Below are 20,578 nucleotides of genomic sequence, written 5' to 3'. Positions count from 1 at the left end.
ATCGAAGGGAACAGTGTTCAGTTCCATTTGCAACTCCTCAGAAAATGAAGCAGTCCATCCCCGCAAACAGCAAGACCTGGACGGCATTCAGGATTGGGTTGGTAAGTGGCAAGTAACATGTGCGTTACACAAGTGCCAGGCAATGACCATCTCCAACAAGCGAGAGTTTAACCAACTCTCCTTGATATTTCACGGCATTACCATCGCCAAATCCCCCACCATCAACATCCTGGGGGCCACCATTGACTAGAAACTTAACTGGACCGCCACATAAATACTGTAGCAACAAGAGCAGGTCAGAGGCTGGGTATTCCGCGGCGAGTGTCTCAACTCGCCTTTCCACCATCTACAAGGCGCAAGTCAGGAGTGTGCTGGAATACTCTCCACTTGCCTGGATGAGTGCAGCTCTAACAACACTCAAGAAGCTCGACAATATCCAGGACAAAGCAACCCGCTTGATTGGCATGCGATCAACCACCGGCGCACCGTGGCTGCAGTGTGTACCATCTGTAAGATGCACTCCAGCAATGCGCCACGTCTTCTTCGGTAGCACCTCCCAAACCCGCAACCTCTACCACCTAGAAGGACAAGGACAGCAGGCGCATGGCGCAAGGGAGCACCATCACCGGCAAATTACACACAATCCTGACTTGGAAATATATTGCACAATCCTGACTTGGAAATATATTGCCGTTCTTTCATCGTGCTGGGTCAAAATCCTTGTACTCCCTCCCGAACGGCACAAGGGCTGTAGTGATTCAAGAAGGGCAATTAGGGGTGGACAATAAATGCTGGCCTCGCCAGCGACACCCACATCCTGGAATTAATTTTAAAAAAATTTACAGAAAGTACTTGAGACTCAACACACAGAATGGGCCGAAAATTGCGGCCTCGCCGGGTGCATATGATAATAATGCGCACGCACCCGGCGAGGTCTCGCAAAATCCCTCTAACACTGTCAAACCCACCCCGGGTGCTAATCTCTGTGCAGGTGCTTGCGAAGGTGTTACATGTGACAGTGCCTCCTCAGAAGAATTGTCATTCTCTGAGGTATCTTTTTCTGGAGGCTCTCCAGTGCCAAGAGAGGATGGCACTGAGCTTCTGCACAATGCAGCTTGATGTCAAGCTGACTGTTTTTTCTGATATATTAAGGGGTAAAAGTAATAATCAGAGACCCTGTTCAGCTAAGTCCCAAGCCTCAAAATATCCAATTCGTACAACTTTTGAGGGGCTTCTAATACAGATATCAAGAACTAACTGCTCAAGCTCAAAGGATCACGATGCTGAGTGTTCCACACCGGTCTGAGTCCTCTCCTTCATGTTGTAGGCCTGCTGAAAGAAAGCATGAAAGTTAGTGAGTGGCTTCTGAAAAGAAAAGTACACTTGTAGGGCTTCTACTTGCGCATTTATTGAACAGCTGGAGTATGAAGTGAGGAAAGAATCATCAGAGAAGTTCTGTCCTGCAATAGCTACTGTGTGAGAACAGAATGCTGTTAGTGGCTACTGTGAGTGACACAAGTAAGAGGTTAGAGTGCTTTTGGACTGAGAATGAGAGGTGGTATAGAGTGTCAATATGCTGGCTGGTGAAGGATGTGTTGCAGAGGATAGAATTATTCAGACTGCTGAAAAAGTGGTGGGTGGGAGGGGGAGAAGGACTATTGCAGGGTGTTATTGAGAGAGATGGAGAAATAAAGAGCTGTACTCACCATTACTACTCCTATCAGATGATTGAAATGTTTCCTGCATTGAAAGTAGCACCTGAGGGTGATGCTCCTGGAGTTGACAATCGCTGTTATCTCTCTCCAGTCCTGGTGAACAATCATTTTTGGCACCTTCCTTCTATTGGTAGAAAAGAAGAAATCCCACTTCGCCTTCATGTCTTCAACCAGGACCTCCCGGGGGTTCAGAAAACCTGGGGGTTTGCTTCAGACACATTGCTGCGGAAAAACTTCTTGCAACAATCTCGCAGAGCAATCTGCCAGAAGAGGTGCATTCTCGCTTTAAATGGGCCTCTGGAATACTACCTGAAAGTTCACATTGAAAATGTTCGAGCTTCCCGTTCCCAACACAATCGGCTCGGAAACTCGCCAGTCAAAATTTAAATTAGGACCGGGAGTTACCCTGGGCCTGGAATTTAGGCCTTTCGCATTCACCCTGCCCTCCACAGCTCCGTGTTAAAACTGTCCTCAACATCCACACAAGTTGTTTGCACTCAGTGATGAATATTTTATTTTTTGTGCAAGTAGATAGACTTATTCTAGAATGACCAAGAATTTAATGCGAGCAAACTAAATTTATTACTTGCATCACAATCACAATCATAAATTGTACTCTAGTTACATGAACTATTTTCACTTCAATAGCTTGAGGGATTTTTCCACCAACATAAAAATAATATACCCAGTCTTAAATATCTTCAATCCATAAATATTATAGCCTAGAAATTTTGGAAGCTTCGCTTCGCTGCTAAAAGCACAGTGGGACAAGATTTCTGCCTGCCTGTTTGCCCCACCATTACCCTGTCCAAAATCCCAGGAAAATGTTCACTTGATTAATTGGGGTGGGTGCCCACAACAGTAACGGCACTACTGGGGTGCCCGGGCTGAGCTGCCAGCTGGATTTCAGAGAGATAGCTTATTGCTCTATTGGGGACGCGTGGGCCATATAACCTGAGTGGACATATAAAAAATTTCCAGGTCCTGGCTGCTCTGTGTTTGATGTGCTGCTTCTCAAATGGCAACCGATCAGTTATGATTGGGATCTGGCACTGCAGGGCCCACTTACAATAGAGCGACAAGCTAGTTCTCTGAAATCCAGCTGGCATCTCAGCCCGGGCACCCCAGTAGTGCCGTTACTGTTGCGGGCACCCACCCCAATTAATTAGCACTGGCCGTGTACTGTACAGAACTCGAGGAACTTCCAGGAGAGGCCAGCATTCTATCAGCCCTGCCTCCAAAAATGGTCTCACAATGGAAGGGAGCGGCAGGCAGAAAGCAGCAGCTACACGCCACTCTCCATTGGAATGCCTGAATCAGGCCAGGAATGGGTAGAAATGCGTTTCACCCCATAATCCTCCCTTTGCCCCTGCTGCCCAGATAATGCTAATTCCATGCCAAAAACAGGGCAGAATTTCTCTGCTCATCTATTTGATATCAAATGGAACATACCCGTTTTCATTGCAGCATCTACATAGCCTTCATAAAGCTGACGTTGTGCTAGCAAAAAGAAGTGATAAGCTTCTGCCCCACGCCAAGCATTATCAATAATACGATTATCTGACAAAGAGGCATCTTCTTCGAGTAACCCAGCTAGAGCTGTTGTAGCCTGAAACAAAGTAAAAGAAATGCAGTACACATTGTAATTATATATATGCAAATCTAACATAAGTGTATAAAATTTTAAAAAGGAGGCAGACAAAAAGCAGGAAACTATAGACCAGTTAGCCTAACATCTGTAGTTGGGAAGATGTTGGAGTCCATTATTAAAGAAGCAGTAGCAGGAGATTTGGAAAAGCAAAATTCAGTCAGGCAGAGTCAGCATGGATTTATGAAGGGGAAGTCATGTTTGACAAATTTGCTGGAATTCTTTGAGGATGTAACGAACAGGGTGGATAAAGGGGAACCAGTGGATGTAGTATTTTTGGACTTCCAGAAGGCATTTAACAAGGTGCCACATGAAAGGTTACTGCACAAGATAAAAGATCACGGGGTTGGGGGTAATATATTAGCATGGATAGAGGATTGGCTAACGAACAGAAAACAGAGAGTCGGGATAAATGGTTCATTCTTGGGTTGGCAATTAGTAACCAGTGGGGTGCCGCAGGGATCAGTGCTGGGACCCCAACTATTTACAATCTATATTAACGACTTGGAGGAAGGAACTGATTGTAAACGTAGCCAAGTATGTCGACAATACAAAGATGGGAGGAAAAGCAATGTGTGAGGAGGACACACAAAATCTGCAAAAGGACATAGACAGGCTAAGTGAATGGCCCAAAATTAGGCAGATGGAGTATAATGTAGGAAAGTGTGAGGTCATGCACTTTGGCAGAAAAAAAATCAAAGAGCAAGTTATTATTTAAATGGAGAAAGATTGCAAAGTGCTGCAGTACAGCAGGACCTGGGGGTACATGTGCATGAAACACAAAAGGACAGTATGCAGGTACAGCACGTGATCAGGAAGGCCAATGGAATCTTGGCCTTTATTGCAAAGGGGATGGACTATAAAAGCAGGGAAGTCTTGCTACAGCTATACAGAGTATTGGTGAGGCCACACCTGGAATGCTGCGTACAGTTTTGGTTTCCATATTTAGGAAAGGATATTCTTGCTTTGGAGGCAATTCAGAGAAGGTTCACTAGGTTGATTCCAGAGATGAGGAGGTTGACTTATGAGGAAAGGTTGAGTATGTTGGGCCTCTACTCATTGAAATTCAGAAGAATGAGAGGTGATCTTATCGAGACATATAAGATTATGAGGGGGCTTGACAAGGTGGATGCAGAGAGGATGTTTCCGCTGATACGGGAGACTAGAACTAGAGGGCATAATTTTAGAATAAGGACCCGCCCATTTAAAACAGAGATGAGGAGAAATTTCTTCTCTCAGAGGGTTGTGGATCTGTGGAATTCGCTGCCTCAGAGAGCTGTGGAAGCTGGGTCATTAAATAAATTTAAGACAGAAATAGACAGTTTCTTGAACGATAAGGGAATAAGGGGTTATGGGGAGCGGGCAGGGAAGTGGACCTGAGTCCATGATCAGATCAGCCATGATCGTATTAAATGGCGGAGCAGGCTCGAGGGGTCGTATGGCCTTCTCCTGCTCCTATTTCTTATAGAAACATATAAATTAGGTGCAGGAGCAGGCCATTCGGCCCTTTGAGCCTGCACCACCATTCAATAAGATCATGGCTGATCATTCAACCTCAGTTCCCTTTCCTGCTTTCTCTCCATACCCCTTGATCCTTTTGGCCGTAAGGGCCATATCTAACTCCCTTTTGAATAGATCTAATGAAGTGGCCTCAACATGTTCTTATATTCTTATGAATTCATTTCAAAACAGAATGAACCCTAAATATTTACAAATCTTTCTATTTCCAGATGTGGAATGATGTGCCTTGTATTTCCAATATTAACATTTTTGATTTACAATAAATCTTGATATTAAAAGTCATTCAATAAACTAAAATGTGCTAGGGCACAATTCCTGCTCATCCTGGCCCCACAAAGAAAGTTTAAAAAAAATGAAAATCACCATACCCTCCTCTGGCCCTAGCTCCGCTTCCCGCTAGGTTGGCCTGGCAGGGAAGCGAAAACGGCTTTCCCATGCAGGTCTTCGGTTAACATTGCAGTCGGGCCTTGATGACATAATTAGAGCCCAATCTTTACATTTAAAGAAGGACTCCGGTTGTACCTTTCTCCTGCTCAGAAGGGCAGGTTGCGATCAGAAAAGATGGTGGGATGGTGCAGGCACATCCTACATGTCATTTTAAATACATAGCCACCCAGTTTCCGCTCTGAGCCATCAGAGTTAAAATTGGCCCTTTAAAATTGAGCCCACGCTCAAACATAAAGGGGGCGAAATTGCCCCATGCCCGACTGGTGGCATTAACTTTCCAGGGCCGGGCCTTTTTAGCTGAATTGGGCTTACCGTCCCTCAAAGGAAGTGGAGTGCAATCTCCCATGCTCCACTTCCTTAGGGGGCAGTAACCGGGGCGCTACTGGGGCAGGGAGTTGAGCCCGGGACACTGGCACCCTCCCCTTTAAGGAGTGCCCCGAGAGTGGATGTGCGCCAGCTTCCCGACCAGTCATGAAATTTCCCCCGCAGGGCATGAAGGAGTTGGCGCAGGGCAGAGAGGGGTTGCTGCACATGACGCAAACTCCCGGGCAATTTCCCTGGAGGCGGTAGCGCCCCCCTCCCCTGGACGAAAACTGTCTTGTGTCCCGTTAGCAGCCCCCCGGAGGTGCTAATGGGGCTATAAAAAGGGGCAATTTCGCCTCCATAAAATATTCATTCAAGCAAGACACTGAGCCCAGCAGCCATGGTGCTGCATCCCAGCATCTCTCTGTTTCTAGCCGAATAGGAAATAAAGAAAATCTACACACTAAAAATTTTAATATTCATTACATTTAATTTAAGCTCTGTTAACTTCATATTGGTTAAATGGGAATAGTTGACCACAGTGAAGAATCAAAAGTATTTTTGCAGTGCATTACCTCTGATCTCCTGCCTTTCAATTTTGCTCGCTGAGTGTTCTTTATCTGTTCATGGTAATCTTCCACAAGTAGTGCTGCCAGCACATAAAGTTTTTTAACACGTAAAGGTTTGGTTCTCTTTTTTGCTTCTTCCTCAGCAATCTAAATGAAAATACAGTATAACCGATTTCAGAAGACGACGAAAAAAACCTACAAAACAGATTCCAAAGCTACAACATGGTATAACATTTAATCAGCTGTGCTCTGAGCTACCTCTTTATTTCGGAGCTTCGCAGTCACAGGGTCTGTTCCCTGCCACACGTTACATGGATGATTTACACTTTAATAATGGCGAGCAACATTAACTCTCCGTTATTTTGACAGCAAAATCTGGGTCACTGGCCCGGATTTTGTGGTCAGCGGCGAACGAACGGCGTGAGCTGTTCATTGCACTGACACTTTCTGTTGGCTTTTGCACTGTGAGTTGCAATAATTAAAGAGATAAAACAGCACGGTGCTCTCTACAGGGGATCTGGGAACTGCGTGAACAGGGCAAGCAATGGGGGGTGCAGTGGGGGGAAAGAAGGTGGGGGATTGTCTCCTTAACCAATCAGATTGAAAAACCCTTACTGAGAAAAGCAGGCCCCAATCTTGACAGAGGTGTGTTGCGTAGGCAGGTATGGAGTTTCAGACTGGAAGCCCATAACTCCACAGCGTGCAGATTTATTGTTTCCCAGGATACCCGCCCAGAAGTCAGCCTGATTGACAGGGTTGGCTTCCAGTCGAGCGGGGAGCACTCTGGAGCAGGCTGCAGCCCCAGGTAGAGAGTCTACAGCTGCGACTGAGAGAGTGGGGGTCTGAACCCCAACCCCGGGATGGGGGATCCAATCTCCGATCTGATTGGGTGGAGGGGGCAGAGGGGGATGCACTCCTGCTCCTCCTGGCCACATTGATCGTTGCTGAAAGCCTCAATGTTATTCTTGCTGCAAATTCTGAGCCATTATATCCATCAATCTTCCATTACATCCAACATAGAATATCATCTTTTAGTAGTTTTTGAGTATTACAGAAGCTTATTTATTTCAATCTGATGATCTAACCTACAGCACTTTTTCAGGTGACAGAAATATTTAACACTATAAATCAGTTTGTTAAATTTATGTTAAACTAATAAGTGGTATCTTTGCAGACAGACTTACTATTCAAAGGGCACGTCAGAAAATACAAAGCTGAATGATCTGATTTCACATTTATGACACTGTGGCTGTAATTTTTATTTTTGGATCCACTGGGAGCGGGAATGCCCAGTAGAGCGCGGAAAACCTGCATGTTGTACAGTATTAACTTCACAGTGTGCGTCTGACATCACAGACCGGTTCCCTGCCCAGAAGTCAGCCTGGTTGACAAACTGGCTTCCAGTTGGGCGGGATCACTGGTCTCAAGGCCACAACCCCAGGTAGGGTACACGTCCTGACACGGTGTGGGGGGGGGGGGGGGGGGGGTTGCGGTGGTGCGGGAGCTTGGGGACTAAGAGTTGGAGGTTTAATCCTGGCTGGCCGGGTTTCCCGGGACTCAGGAAACCCTGCAGCTGAAGGGAGGCGGGGACAGTTTCGGATCGAAGATAAGTGTCCTTACCTGTGAGCCAGGAGGAGCAGGAGTACATCCCCCTTTTGCCTTGGATCGGAATCCTCCTGCATCCACCTTGTCAAGCCCCCTCATAATCTTATACGTTTCGATAATATCACCTCTCATTTTTCTGAATTCCAATGAGTAGAGGCCCAACCTACTCAACCATTCCTCATAAGTCAACCCCCTCATCTTCGGAATCAACCTAGTGAACCTTCTCTCAACTGCCTGCAAAGCAAGTATGCCCTTTCGTAAATATGAAAGCCAAAACTGCACGCAGTATTCCAGGTGTGGCCTCACTAATACCCTGTATAGTTGTAGCAAGACTTCGCTGCTTTTATAGTCCATCCCCTTTGCAATAAAGGCCAAGATTCCATTGGCCTTCCTGATCACTTGCTGTATCAAATCCTTTTAAAAGATAATGCATATATCACTTCAAAATTTAACTGGGCAGTAAAGTTAATGGATAAAAATGACAAAACAAATTCATCTGCTGCTATCCTTTTAATTTTAAGTTTCAATAATGGATTTTAGAAATTCTTAAGGGCAGATTTCCAAATATGAAGACATGTGCCTCTAAGAAATCCAAAAATCAATTTGGAATGTGCGGAAACTATTGCTGTACCTTAAAAGTGAGCTTAGCAGCATCAAGGAAATGATGGGCTTTTCGGTAAAGCTCAATCGCTTCCAAAGTTTTATTCTTCTCCAACAAATGAGACGCATACTTAGCCAGAAGAGATCCAATTTCTTTCATGTTGTGATTCTTGGCTAGTTCAACAGCCTTATTCCACTGGAATTTTTTGAGAAAATAGTAAAAATTAATAATTTATTTACGTTGAATGAAATGCAATAAGAATTACAGTTATAGCTGAAATAAACAATTTATCTTGTGCATTATGTTTTCTTGTCTCAGCATCCTTTCCATAACCCATGATGTGTACAACAAAGTGTTCACATACCAATACTCTCTCATTGGAACAGTTTGTAAGAAAGTAGAGTAGCAAAATAAACTATCAAGAAAATCTAATTTATTTATTCCGATTTTTGAACTTTTAATTGTTAGTTTTGACTATAGACCCGCCAGCTACCAGAATTAGAAAAGACAAGACCTAAATAAAGCCTTGATGGAAAAAAACAGTGGGGAGGAGGAAAGAGAATGAAGGCTTTGCATATCACTTATGTAAAATGATCATTTTCCACCATTCAAAAGGACTATCTCCAACATCATGACAACCATTATGAATCTAAAGCTTTCACTTTCTCCAGAATGCTATCATTTATTTCCTGAAGAACTCTTATTTCAAAGGTGCTCTTTTGTGCTAGCACTTTGATCATCTCCTTTATCAAAGTAACAATTCTTCCAGCAGCATATAATTACTCTTCTTGATTTTTAAGTTCAGGGAACAACAAATACTAATTAGAGTATGGCCAGTACTTGTTTAGGCTCGTGTGCCCTCAAAACATGCATCTTAAGAGGTTGCACTAAAATGCAAGATAGCTTCTGCCAGGAGGAAGACATCTTTAACAACTTACAAAGTAATTAAATCAAGGTGTCATTCCCACTACCTCACCACAATTCCAGAATACGCCAAACCATCCAAAAGTAGCTGTAGAGCCTTCCCAATTGAGGACTAAGCAGGAAGATTAATAGCTTTCTTAACTTCCTATAGATTCAATGGTGTATGCTATCTCTTGTTCTAAATCTGTTAATCATTCCTAATCTAGAAATAGACAGGTACTTCTAAATACGAATACAATACAAAACAGAAATATTAGAAATTAATACCGCTTTTGAAATAGTGCAATAAAAAGTGCAGACATAAAAGTCCTTCTTAGAAAAATTAAAGCACTTGGGATTAAGGGGTTACTGGCTGTGTGGGTACAAAACTGTCTAAGGTACAGAAAGCAGAGAGTAATGGTGAACGGTTGTTTTTCAGAGAAAAGGGAAGTATGCAGTGATGTCCCCAGGGGTCAGTGTTGCGACCACTGCTCTTTTTGTTATATATTTATGACCTGGACTTGGGTATTGAAGGGGCTAAAAATCATTAGTATTTCTAAAAAGTTTGTGGCTGAGCATGGGACCATAACGTATAACTCTTGAGAAGGGAGTATTTGGCAGATGTCCTACCATAGACAGAATTACATGAGATAATGATAAATACCCCAGCTTTGTCTGTGTATTAACAGAAGATTTAGTCAAGGACAAATACTTTCTACAAAGAAGAAGTACTTTCACAGGAATTGCTTAACCGTAAAAAAGTAATGACGTAGCACGTAACTGATCAGATAAATGGCGCATAGGGATGGTAACGAAGCTTGCTGACAATATAATTGTATTAACCAATTAATATTTGTAATCATAGTAGTTAGGCGAAACTTTATGACGCTGCAGAGAAACAACAAATGGAAAGCTTCCGCTTGGAACTTCATGATTTTGTATGTGTTTTGACTGTATAAAAATAGCAAACCCTGAAGCTGCTCGGCGAGAACGGCTGGTTTGGGTCACTGAGTTACTAAACTCGTGTAGAAGCCAGGTCTCCCTTGATCGATCAAGCAAAATAAAAAACTCTTTTCTCTACATACAGACTTATGTCGAGTGTTATTTAAATACTCCACAACAATTGGCGCTGCGAGCTGGGTACCTACTGGGAACAGACAGACTGGCATTTACAGAGCATCACGAGTGAGTATATTTAAACTACCACTCATAATCCGATGTAAGCTGTTCCGAAACGTGTCAGTTGCCTGGGGTACCTGAATCTGTGAAAAGTCTGTTATGGTGCAAAAGACTTGGGGGTAATTTAAATGTTTTGTATATCTCGTCACTATATAAGTCAAAGTAAGAGACCGGTAGTGGTTGCAACCAGTAGTAGGTTTAAGGAACCAGATCAGGGAGGCAATCAGTATTGTTAGTCCAGCTGGATGTTAGCAGTGTCCAAGGGCTTGGAGGCAGTTCACAAAATCCGGAAGGGGTAGACGTGCCTAAACGTGAGATTATAAGGTATCGGTGGGACCGTAGACTCTGGGTTTAATGGAAACCAAGCAGAGGGATGGGTGATACAGTGAAATTGATTAATAATGACTATGTTAAGTGACAGGTGAGATCCCAAAATAGAGCCGGCCAAACAGAAATTATGGTGGGAGAAGCAGAAAAATAAGAAAACAGCCAAAGCAGGATTAATGGTAATAAGTCAGTGCCTATAATTATGGAGGTTAAGACTAGAAGCAAGTAGTTTGAGAATGATGCCCACCGGACGGTTGGGACAGAGACTGATGAAGGAAAACAAGGGAACCAGGAAAAAAAAAAGAAAATAAGCTTTGTTGAATGAAAAATTGGTGGGAATGTCTGTCTTTAAATGAAAGTGCTTGTGTGGAAGTTTTCATGACTGCAGAATATTTGAGGTGGGAGTTAATGAATTTTTCATTTGTCTGAAAACCTGTCTTTTAAAAGAAAAAAATGGTATAGCTGGATGTTTGTTTAAGCTCCACCCACTTCTGTGCAGAAGCTAGCTGGTTAACCCTTTTATCATGGATGTGGGAAGTTTTGTGAAAGTATGAATTGAGTGTTAAAATAATCATTGTTTGCCTAGAATTGAATTACATTTTAAGTTAGAAACACAGGTGTGGATTTATTTTAATGATGATTTACGGAGCGATGAAATGCAGAAAGGATGGGTTTGTTTAACAAAAGATAAAACCTTCAGCCTTGCTAATAAAATATTTAACAAAAAGAGAAAACAGAACCGACACAAAAGCTTCAGCTCTTGTGCCGAGAAATTTGGACGTTCTAATTGGATTACAGTAAAAAAAAATGCGTGGTCTCGTTTTAAAAAAAATTCCGACACGCTCACTTACTTGTCAAAAGAAAACACGTAATCATTGATTACATTGGATTGAAAGACAACAAATGTAGTCTAGGAATGAGATAAAAAAAAGGGAGAGTGTAATGCCTTTAAAAAAAGCCGTTGTGGGTTTCTCGAAGCGATGGGCTGGGGGAAGCCACGCCCCCGTTTTCTTTTGTATAAAATCTTATGTTAAATGAGTTGAAAGCCTCTAGCTCAGTAAAAGAGTTTTAAATAAAAGATTGGCAGTACAGTATTTGAATTGGGATTTTGAGATATTTCAAGTGATTCTCCTTGATAAACATTTTGGTTGTATTTGAAAATCTTGGGTTTGGAAACCTTTTTAATAGAAATAAAAATACACATCTGTGTAACTTTACCTCAACTACTACGTCAGAAGCTGAAGCTTAAAAAGATGTAATTTATGAGGTACTGTATCACAAAATATATCTTGAAGTTACAGAGCAAAAGATTTGCTACTTATGTTATTCCTATTTGGGTTGGAGTTTTTTTTAATGTTCAGCTTCTAAAACAGAAGTTCGGCACATAATTATAAAACAAGTACTTTATATTCTGTGATCTGTGAATCACTTAGACATAATAAGTTTAAAGTATAAGCATAAATGAGAATTCCAATTTAAAAAACAGTATTACCATATTTGACATTTTTAATTCAAAAATAAATACTACAAAAGGGGAGCAGCAATTAGGATGGGAACAGTAAAGAGTTAATTTTGTTGTAAAGGTTTCAAGTACCATTGGTTAAGAAAAGGCACAACAAAATACTGAGATACATTTAAAATTGAGCCTCTTTAGAACTATTTTGGTGTTTGAGATTTTTTTTTGTGTTGATCTGACAGAGATCCATTGAAAGTGTTTTTCATCAAAAGGACTCGCTAAATAAAATGTTAAATGTGGGTACTAACCAATGATGCCAACCTACAGTCCAAGTGTATGCAGATTTGTAAAATCTGATCTCTTTTTAAAAAAATAAAATAAAACTAAAAAGTTTGGAAACAATCTAAAAATGCCATTATGTCTGATGAAAGACAGAAATGCCGTTTGGGGGAGACGAGATAAGATATGGAATTAGCCTTGGAAATGATTTGCAAGAACTTGGATTGCGTGCACTAGTATGTTAAGATAGTTTATAAACTATCAATTATTTTTAAATACAGGAAATCAGATAATCCTGGCCAGAATTACTACCCACGCTACGAATGAGGTTACGCGCCACACCAAATTAAACTACAGGATTAACCCCCGATGAGCTAATGACTGGATGAGCAATGAAGTTACCCGAAGGGATAGTTACAGGAGGGGCAGAATTAGGACCATTACGAGATAGAATCAGGAAGTATATGATGGAATTGAGTAAGCAGCTGAAAGAGATGCGGCAGGAAGTCAGGAAGTAAGAGATAGACAAAGGAATGAAGATAAAGATCAAGGGACAAAAACCCCCGGCGGCAATGCCAGAGGTTGGAGCGAAGGTATTGATTAGAGAATTTTTGCCCCACGATGGAGCGAACCATATGAAGTATTAATCAGTGGTGACACATGCGCGTGTATAAATATGAAAGGTGGGGGCCGATGGAAACATTGGTCCCAGCAGAAAGAATATAAGGCTATGGCAGAACCTAAGATACTCCCAGTAATCTACACCTTAAAATATGCCTTAGAGTATAAGGAGTGGAGGGATGCATTGATAGATGGACTTTTCGGGGGACTATGATTAATATTTTCAATGCTAGGGGTACTTGCCATAATGAAATGGAGCTGGGAAAGGTCACATGTCAGGAGAAACCATGCAAATGATCCGGTAGAAGTAGAAATGGTACGAATCTAACTAAAAACCTGGAATATCCAGGATGTGTTTTATCAACAGAATATATATAAACATGATCACTACTGCCCTTAGGACAAGCTACAAGGCTGCCCCCTAGGGGGCCCAGAAGCATATACGCACACCAGAGGGTACAACAACTATGTAAAGCAGCCCCTAGGGGGCGGCATCCGAGTCTCAAGAGCGTTTATCTTGAAGCCACAGGATAAGTGGGTAACAAAATGTTAGCTGAATATTGTAAACCAGGGGAATTAACCTTGGGAAAGCGCGTGATAGTTAAACCTGGAACAGAAGTAACAGTACATTGTCTGGACCCAGGGATGGACACGATCTTAGAGTCGTCCTCGTTAAAAGCGATAGGATGGGTCATATGTCAGGAAGAGAGAAAGTGTTCAGGTCCAGCAGTGATGATTTATTGTCACGATTCCAGGACCACCAACACTACCACCAATTACTTGCCCCCTCCTTACTGAAGGTCCACCCGGCGAGTTGGTGACGAGATCGGAAGGAATGTTGTTATTTGACAATGTGCAGCATGAAATGTTACCTGTGATCATAAATTTAACAGACCTATATCTGCCAGAAAAGTTTAGCCCTAAGACTAAAGCATTGTACACACAGTTGCTAGACATAATCCTGAGAAAAGCCAGTGACGCATCAGGAGCAAGGGAGTATCACAAGCAGCTGAGACACAAAGGAGAAGACAGAGGAGATCAATAGGGAATGACATATTAACTGGAGTAACTACAGGGGCCTCTCTAGTAGATGCACTAGATTTACACGCGATCCAAGCAGGAGTAGATAGTTTGAGGGGAACGATGGAGGTACTAATGAGGAAACAGGCCGGGATAGGGATAGAATCTTCAGAGTTAGGATCTAAAACATCCAAAATACTGCTAGAGGGTCTATTCATATTGGAAGGCCATGCACGAACAATTAACGAGCTAAATAAGCAGGAACGAGAGGACGATGCCGAGGACAGGAAAAGAGACACATTGTCATGCCTGTGGGAGATGGATGATTGGTCAGGTGAGACACAATATGGATCAGATACAAACTGGACGAGTTCCAGATTGGATAAATAGCACCCAGTTGAAAGAAATGGCACAGCACATTGAGCCGTTAGATGCCTGCACCCTCAAAGAAAACATAGAAACATAGAAAATAGGTACAGGAGTAGGCCATTTGGCCCTTCGAGCCTGTACCACCATTCAATAAGATCATGGCTGATCATTCACCTCAGTATTCCTTTCCTGTTTTCTCTCCATACCCCTTGATCCCTTTAGCCGTAAGGGCAATATCTAACTCCCTCTTGAATATATACAATGAACTGGCATCAACAACTCTCTGCGGTAGGGAATTCCACAGGTTACCAACTCTGAGAAGAAGTTTCTCCTCATCTCAGTCCTAAATGGCCTACCCCTTATCCTAAGACTATGCCCCCTGGTTCTGGACTTCTCCAACATCGGGAACATTCTTCCCGCATCTAACCTGTCCAGTCCAAAGTATTTGTTTAACTGGTCCGCCATTTCTTTGTTCCCCATTATAAATTCACCTGAATCTGACTGCAAGGGACCCATGTTTGTCTTCACTAATTTTTTTCTCTTCACATATCTACAGAAGCTTTTGCAGTCAGTTTTTATGTTCTCAGCACGCTTCCTCTCATACTCTATTTTCGCCCTCCTAATTAAACCCTTTGTCCTCCTCTGCTACATTATAAAATTCTCCCAGTCCTCAGGTTTGCTGGCCAATTTATATGCCTCTTCCTTGGACTTAACACTATCCTTAATTTCCCTTGTTAGCCACGGTTGAGCCACCTTCCCCGTTTTATTTTTACTCCAGAAAGGGATGTATAATTGTTGAAGTTCATCCACGTGATCTTTAAATGTTTGCCATTGCCTATCCACCATCAACCCTTTAAGTATCACTCGCCAGTCTATTCCAGCCAATTCACGTCTCATACCATCGAAGTTACCTTTTCTTAAGTTCAGGACCCTATTCTCTGAATTAACTGCGTCACTCTCCATCTTAATGAAGAATTCGACCATATTATGGTCATTCTTCCGTAAGGGGCCTCGCACAACAAGATTGCTAATTAGTCCTTTCTCATTACACATCACCCAGTCTAGGATGGCCATCCCTCTAGTTGGCTCCTCGACATAGTGGTCTCGAAAACCATCCCTAATATACTCCAGGAAATCCTCCTCCACCGTATTGCTACCAGTTTGGTTAGCCCAATCAATATGTAGATTAAAGTCGCCCATGATAACTGCTGTACCTTTATTGCACACATCCCTAATTTCTTGTTTGATGCTGTCCCCAACCTCACTACTACTGTTTGGTGGTCTGTACACAACTCCCACTAGCGTTTTCTGCCCTTTGGTATTCCATAGATCCACCCATACTGATTCCACATCATCCAAGCTAATGTCCTTCCTTACTATTGCATTAATTTCCTCTTTAACCAGCAATGCCACCCCACCTCCCTTTCCTTTCTGTCTATCCTTCCTAAATGTTGAATTCGTCTTGTAGGACCTCATCCCGTTTTTTACTTATATCGTTGGTACCTATATGTACCACGATAACTGGCTGTTTACCCTCCCCCTTCAAAATGTCCTGCACCCTCTCCGAGATAGCCTTGACCCTTGCACCAGGGAGGCAACATACCATCCTGGAGTCTCGGTTGCGGCCGCAGAACCGTCTATCTATTCCCCTTACAATAGAATCTCCTATCACTATAGCTCTCCCACTCTTTTTCCTGCCCTCCTGTGCAGCAGAGCCACCCACGGTGCCATGAACATGGCTGCTGCTGCTCTCCCCTGATGAGTCATCCCCCTCAACAGTACCCAATGACTAAGGTGTATGCGGTTAAAGGAGGATGTAAGGGGAAGCAAACCCCTATGGTAGGGATAATACTAGTGATCCCTGTAATAAACCAAGGCTCATACCGGGATCCTCAATATGAAGTTGAAAACATAGGGATAATACGAGGGGAAGAGTACATCCACCATTACCCGATGGACCAGTATGCGATCAAAAAGAATGGAAAAATAAGGGGAATATCTTTATCTCGGTGCCAGAGAAAAGGAAACCTAACTATATGCCCTCACCCAGTGGGAGACGGGAGCAAGGATAGCTGCGGGTTTGGCAATACTACGGGAGGATCTGTCATGGGAATAAGCCCTGCCCAAACCAAACCCACACATTACACCTATCAAGGACGAGGAGAATAATGTGGTAACTAGCCTGGGAACTTACAATCACGGAGGCTTGACTTGTAACATTACAATGCCTAACTTTTGCTTTACTCCCAGTGGCAGTGGGAAGAGCACACATGACGTATATTCACTCTAGGAAGACAATGCCATTACATATAAGCGATGAGATTAAGCAAAATATTGATGGTTACATGGAAGAGCAAGCATCATCAATTCCCCTGTTACTTAAAGATTTAACTGAGCTCAAAGGACCATTAAGAAATAACAATAAAATATATTATGAGCTAAAGGTTAAAGGCAAAGAACTGGACAGTGAAATAAAGGATAACCTGGAAAACCCGCCTTGGTACTTGAGATTATGGAATTGGAGAATGAACGTTGAAATACATCTGTGGATAAGGATCCATTCACATACCCTAGTGGCAGCACAGATAGTAAAAGCCTTGAGTTGGTTGGTGATGTTAGGTAACAAGTGCAAAAGACAGAAGAGGTATACCCGAGCAAAGCTACAAGCTAGGGAACTGGTCAAATTGTTGCAGAATGAATACCTGATATGATTTGTGGGTGTTCTCAACCTATCGCCTGATCACCGAGACCGGGGCAGAGCACACGTGAATCAGACAAGGTGAATAATTGGTCATGTTGTGTTAGATTAACCATATGACCAAAGCGGGGATTGAAGGGGTTAAAAATCATTAGTATTTCTAAAAAGTTTGTGGCTCAGCGCAGGACCATAACGTATAACTCTCGAGAAGAGAGTGTTTGGCAGATGTCCAAGCATAGACAGAATTACACGAGATAACGATAAATACCCCAGCTTTGTCTGTCTATTAACAGAAGATTTAGTCAAGGGAAAATAGTTCTGGGAAGAAGTACTCAGGAATTCTTAACCATAGAAAAGTAATGATGTAGTACGTAACTGATCAGATAAAAGGCGCACAGGAGAGGTAACGAAGCTTGCTGTCAATATAATTGTATTAACCAATTAATATTTGTAATCATAGTAGTTAAGCGAAACTTTATGACGCGGCAGGGAAACAACAAATGGAAAGCTTCTACGCGGAACTTCATGATTTTGTATGTATTTTGACTGTATAAAAATAGCAGCCCCGAAGCTGGTCGGCGAGAACGGCAGGTTTGGCTCACCGAGTTACTGAACTCATGTAGAAGCCGGGTCTCCCGTGATCGATTGAGCAAAATAAACAACTCTTTTCTCCACATACAGACTTGTGTCGAATGTTATTTAAACACTCCACAACAGGTACACACGCATAATTTAAAAGTTTGCAGATGATGCAAAACTCAGAAATGTAGGAAACAGTAAGGAGAATAGTAACAGACTTCAGGAGGACATAGGCAGACTAGTTAAATGGACAGACACATGGCAGATGAAATTTATCGCAGAAAAGTGTGATGAATTTTGGTAGGAAGAATAAGGAGAGGCAATATAAATTAAATGGTTACATTTTAAAGGTGGTACAGGAACAGAGAGACTTGGGGAGTACATACACAAGACTTTGAAGGAGGCAGGACAAGTTGAGAAGGCTGTTAAAAAGCCACACGGGATCCTTGGTTTATAAATAGAGGCAGAGAGTACAAAAGCAAGAAAGTTATGCTGGACCTTTATAAAACACTGGTTAGCCCCCAGCTGGAGTATTGTGGCCATTCTGGGTGCCATACTTTAGGAAGGATCTCAAGGCCTTAAGAGAGAGTGGAGAGGAGATCTACTAGAACTTTACCAGGGATGAAAGACTTCAGTTACATGGAGGGACTAGAGAAACTGGGGTTGTTCTCCTTAGAGCAGAGACGGTTAAGAGGAGTTTTGATAGAGGTGTTCAAAATCATGATTGGTTTTGATAGAGTAAATAAGGAGAAACTGTTTCCAGTGGCAGAAGATCAGTAACCAGAGGACACAGATTTAAAGTGATTGGCAAAAGAACCAAAAGCGACATGAGGAAACATTTTTTACCTAGCGAACTGTTATGATCTGGAATGCACTGTCTGAAAGGGTAGTGGAAAGCAAGAGTTAATAGTAACTTTCAAAAGGAAACTTGATAAATACTTGAAAAGGGAACATTTGCTGGGCTATGGGGAAAGAACAAGGGAGTGGGACCAATTGGATAGCTCTTTTAAAGAGCTGGCATAAGCATGATGGGCTGAATGGCCTCCTTCTGTGCTGTTTAATTTTATGATTCTTAATTATATAGGTTTACATAGGATATACAGCACAGAAATAGTCCATGCCGGCATTTATGCTCGACTTGAGCCTCATCCCATCTTTCCTCATCTAACTCTAACAGCATAACACTCTATTCTCTTCTCCTTCATATGCTTATCTAACCTTCCCTTAAATGCATCTATACTATTTGCCTTAACTACTCCCTGTGGCAGCGAGTTCCACATTCTCACCACTCTCTGGGTAAAGAAGTATCTTCTGAGTGCATCAGCTATGGCTCAGTGGGTAGCACTCTCGCCTCTGAATCGCCTCACTACAGGGACTTGAGCACAAAAAAAAAGTCTAGGCTGATACTGCAGTGCACTGCACTGTCGGAGGTTCCGTCTTTCAGCAAGTGAACGTAAAAGATCCCGTGGCACTATTTTGAAGATGAGCAGGGGAGTTATTTATCCCTCAATCAACATAACGAAAAACAGATAATCTAGTCATTATCACATTGCTGTTTGTGGGAGCTTGTTTGTGCGCAAATCGTGTTTCCTACATTACCACAGCAACTGCATTCCAAAAGTACTTCATTGGCTGTAGAGGACTTTGAGACGTCCGGTGGTCTTGAAAGGCGCTATATGAATCCAAGACTTCCTTTTTTTCTTTCTTTTTAAATTCCCTTTTTAAATTCTTGGTGACTATCTTATAATGATGGCCTCTAGTTATGCTCTTCCCCATAAGTGGAAACTCACTCTCTCTCTGTATCTAATCTATCTCACCCTTTCATAATTTTAAAGACTTCAATTAGGTCACCCCTCAGTCTTTTTTATTCAAGCGAAAAGAGACACAGCCTGTTCATCCTTTCCTGATAGGTATACCCTAGAATTTCTGGTATCATCCTTGTAAATCTTCTCTGCATCCTCTCCAGTGCCTCTATGTCCTTTTTATAATATGGCGACCAGAAATGTAGCATAACTTCACTAATTTTCAATTCTATCTCTCTAGAAATAAACCCTACTGCTTGGTTTGCTTTTTTATGGCCTTGTTAACCTGTGTCGCTACTTTTAGTGATTTGTGTATTTGTATCCGAGATGCCTTTGCTCCTCTATCCCATCCAGACTCTCACTCTCAAAGTAATAAGTAATATTCTTTCTACCAAAATGTGATACCTCACATTTATCTGTGTTGAATTTCATTTGCATTTATATGCCCATTCTTCAAGTTTATTAATATCTTCCTGTAATTTGTAGCACTCCTTCTCAGTATCAACTATCTTCCCCAATTTGGTGTCAAATTTAGAAATTGTGTATTTGATTCCAAAGTTGAAATCGCTAATATAAATTGAGAACAGCGATCCCAGCACTGATCCTTGTGGAACACCACTACACCCCTTCTGCCACTGTGAATAGCTACCCTTTACCCCTACTGTCTGCTTTTTGTCTTGAAGCCAGCTAGCTATCCATTCTGCTACTTGTCCTCTGACTCAGCATTCTACATAACAAGATAAGAAATAGGAGCAGGAGTAGGTCACCTGGCCGCTCGAGCCTGCTCCACCATTTAATAAGATCATGGCTGATCTAATCATGGACACTGTCATGTATGCATGTTAATGTATGTACTATAACACTAGACCATTGAATGTACCTTCACCCTGTATACACTATACCTGTACCACCAGAGAGTGCTGCTGCTGGAGACAT

General features: G+C 42.3%; 1 protein-coding gene across 2 annotated transcripts in view; it reads right to left on the bottom strand.

The window, feature by feature from the left end:
- Positions 1-20,578, bottom strand: part of wdr35 (WD repeat domain 35) — a 276,662-nt gene that overhangs the window by 15,417 nt on the left and 240,667 nt on the right. For both annotated transcript variants that reach the window (XM_070885100.1, XM_070885101.1), the window contains exons 23-25: positions 8,440-8,604; positions 6,210-6,350; positions 3,168-3,324 (exon numbers count right to left, since the gene is read on the bottom strand). In XM_070885100.1, coding sequence (XP_070741201.1) covers positions 3,168-3,324; positions 6,210-6,350; positions 8,440-8,604 — 463 coding nt within the window. The remainder of the gene's footprint in view (positions 1-3,167; positions 3,325-6,209; positions 6,351-8,439; positions 8,605-20,578) is intronic.

The sequence above is a fragment of the Pristiophorus japonicus genome, chromosome 7, assembly GCF_044704955.1.
Source record: "Pristiophorus japonicus isolate sPriJap1 chromosome 7, sPriJap1.hap1, whole genome shotgun sequence".
Lineage (NCBI taxonomy): Eukaryota > Metazoa > Chordata > Chondrichthyes > Pristiophoridae > Pristiophorus > Pristiophorus japonicus.
The sequence above is the reverse complement of the archived record's forward strand: the minus strand, read 5'-3'. Positions and strand labels throughout refer to the sequence as shown.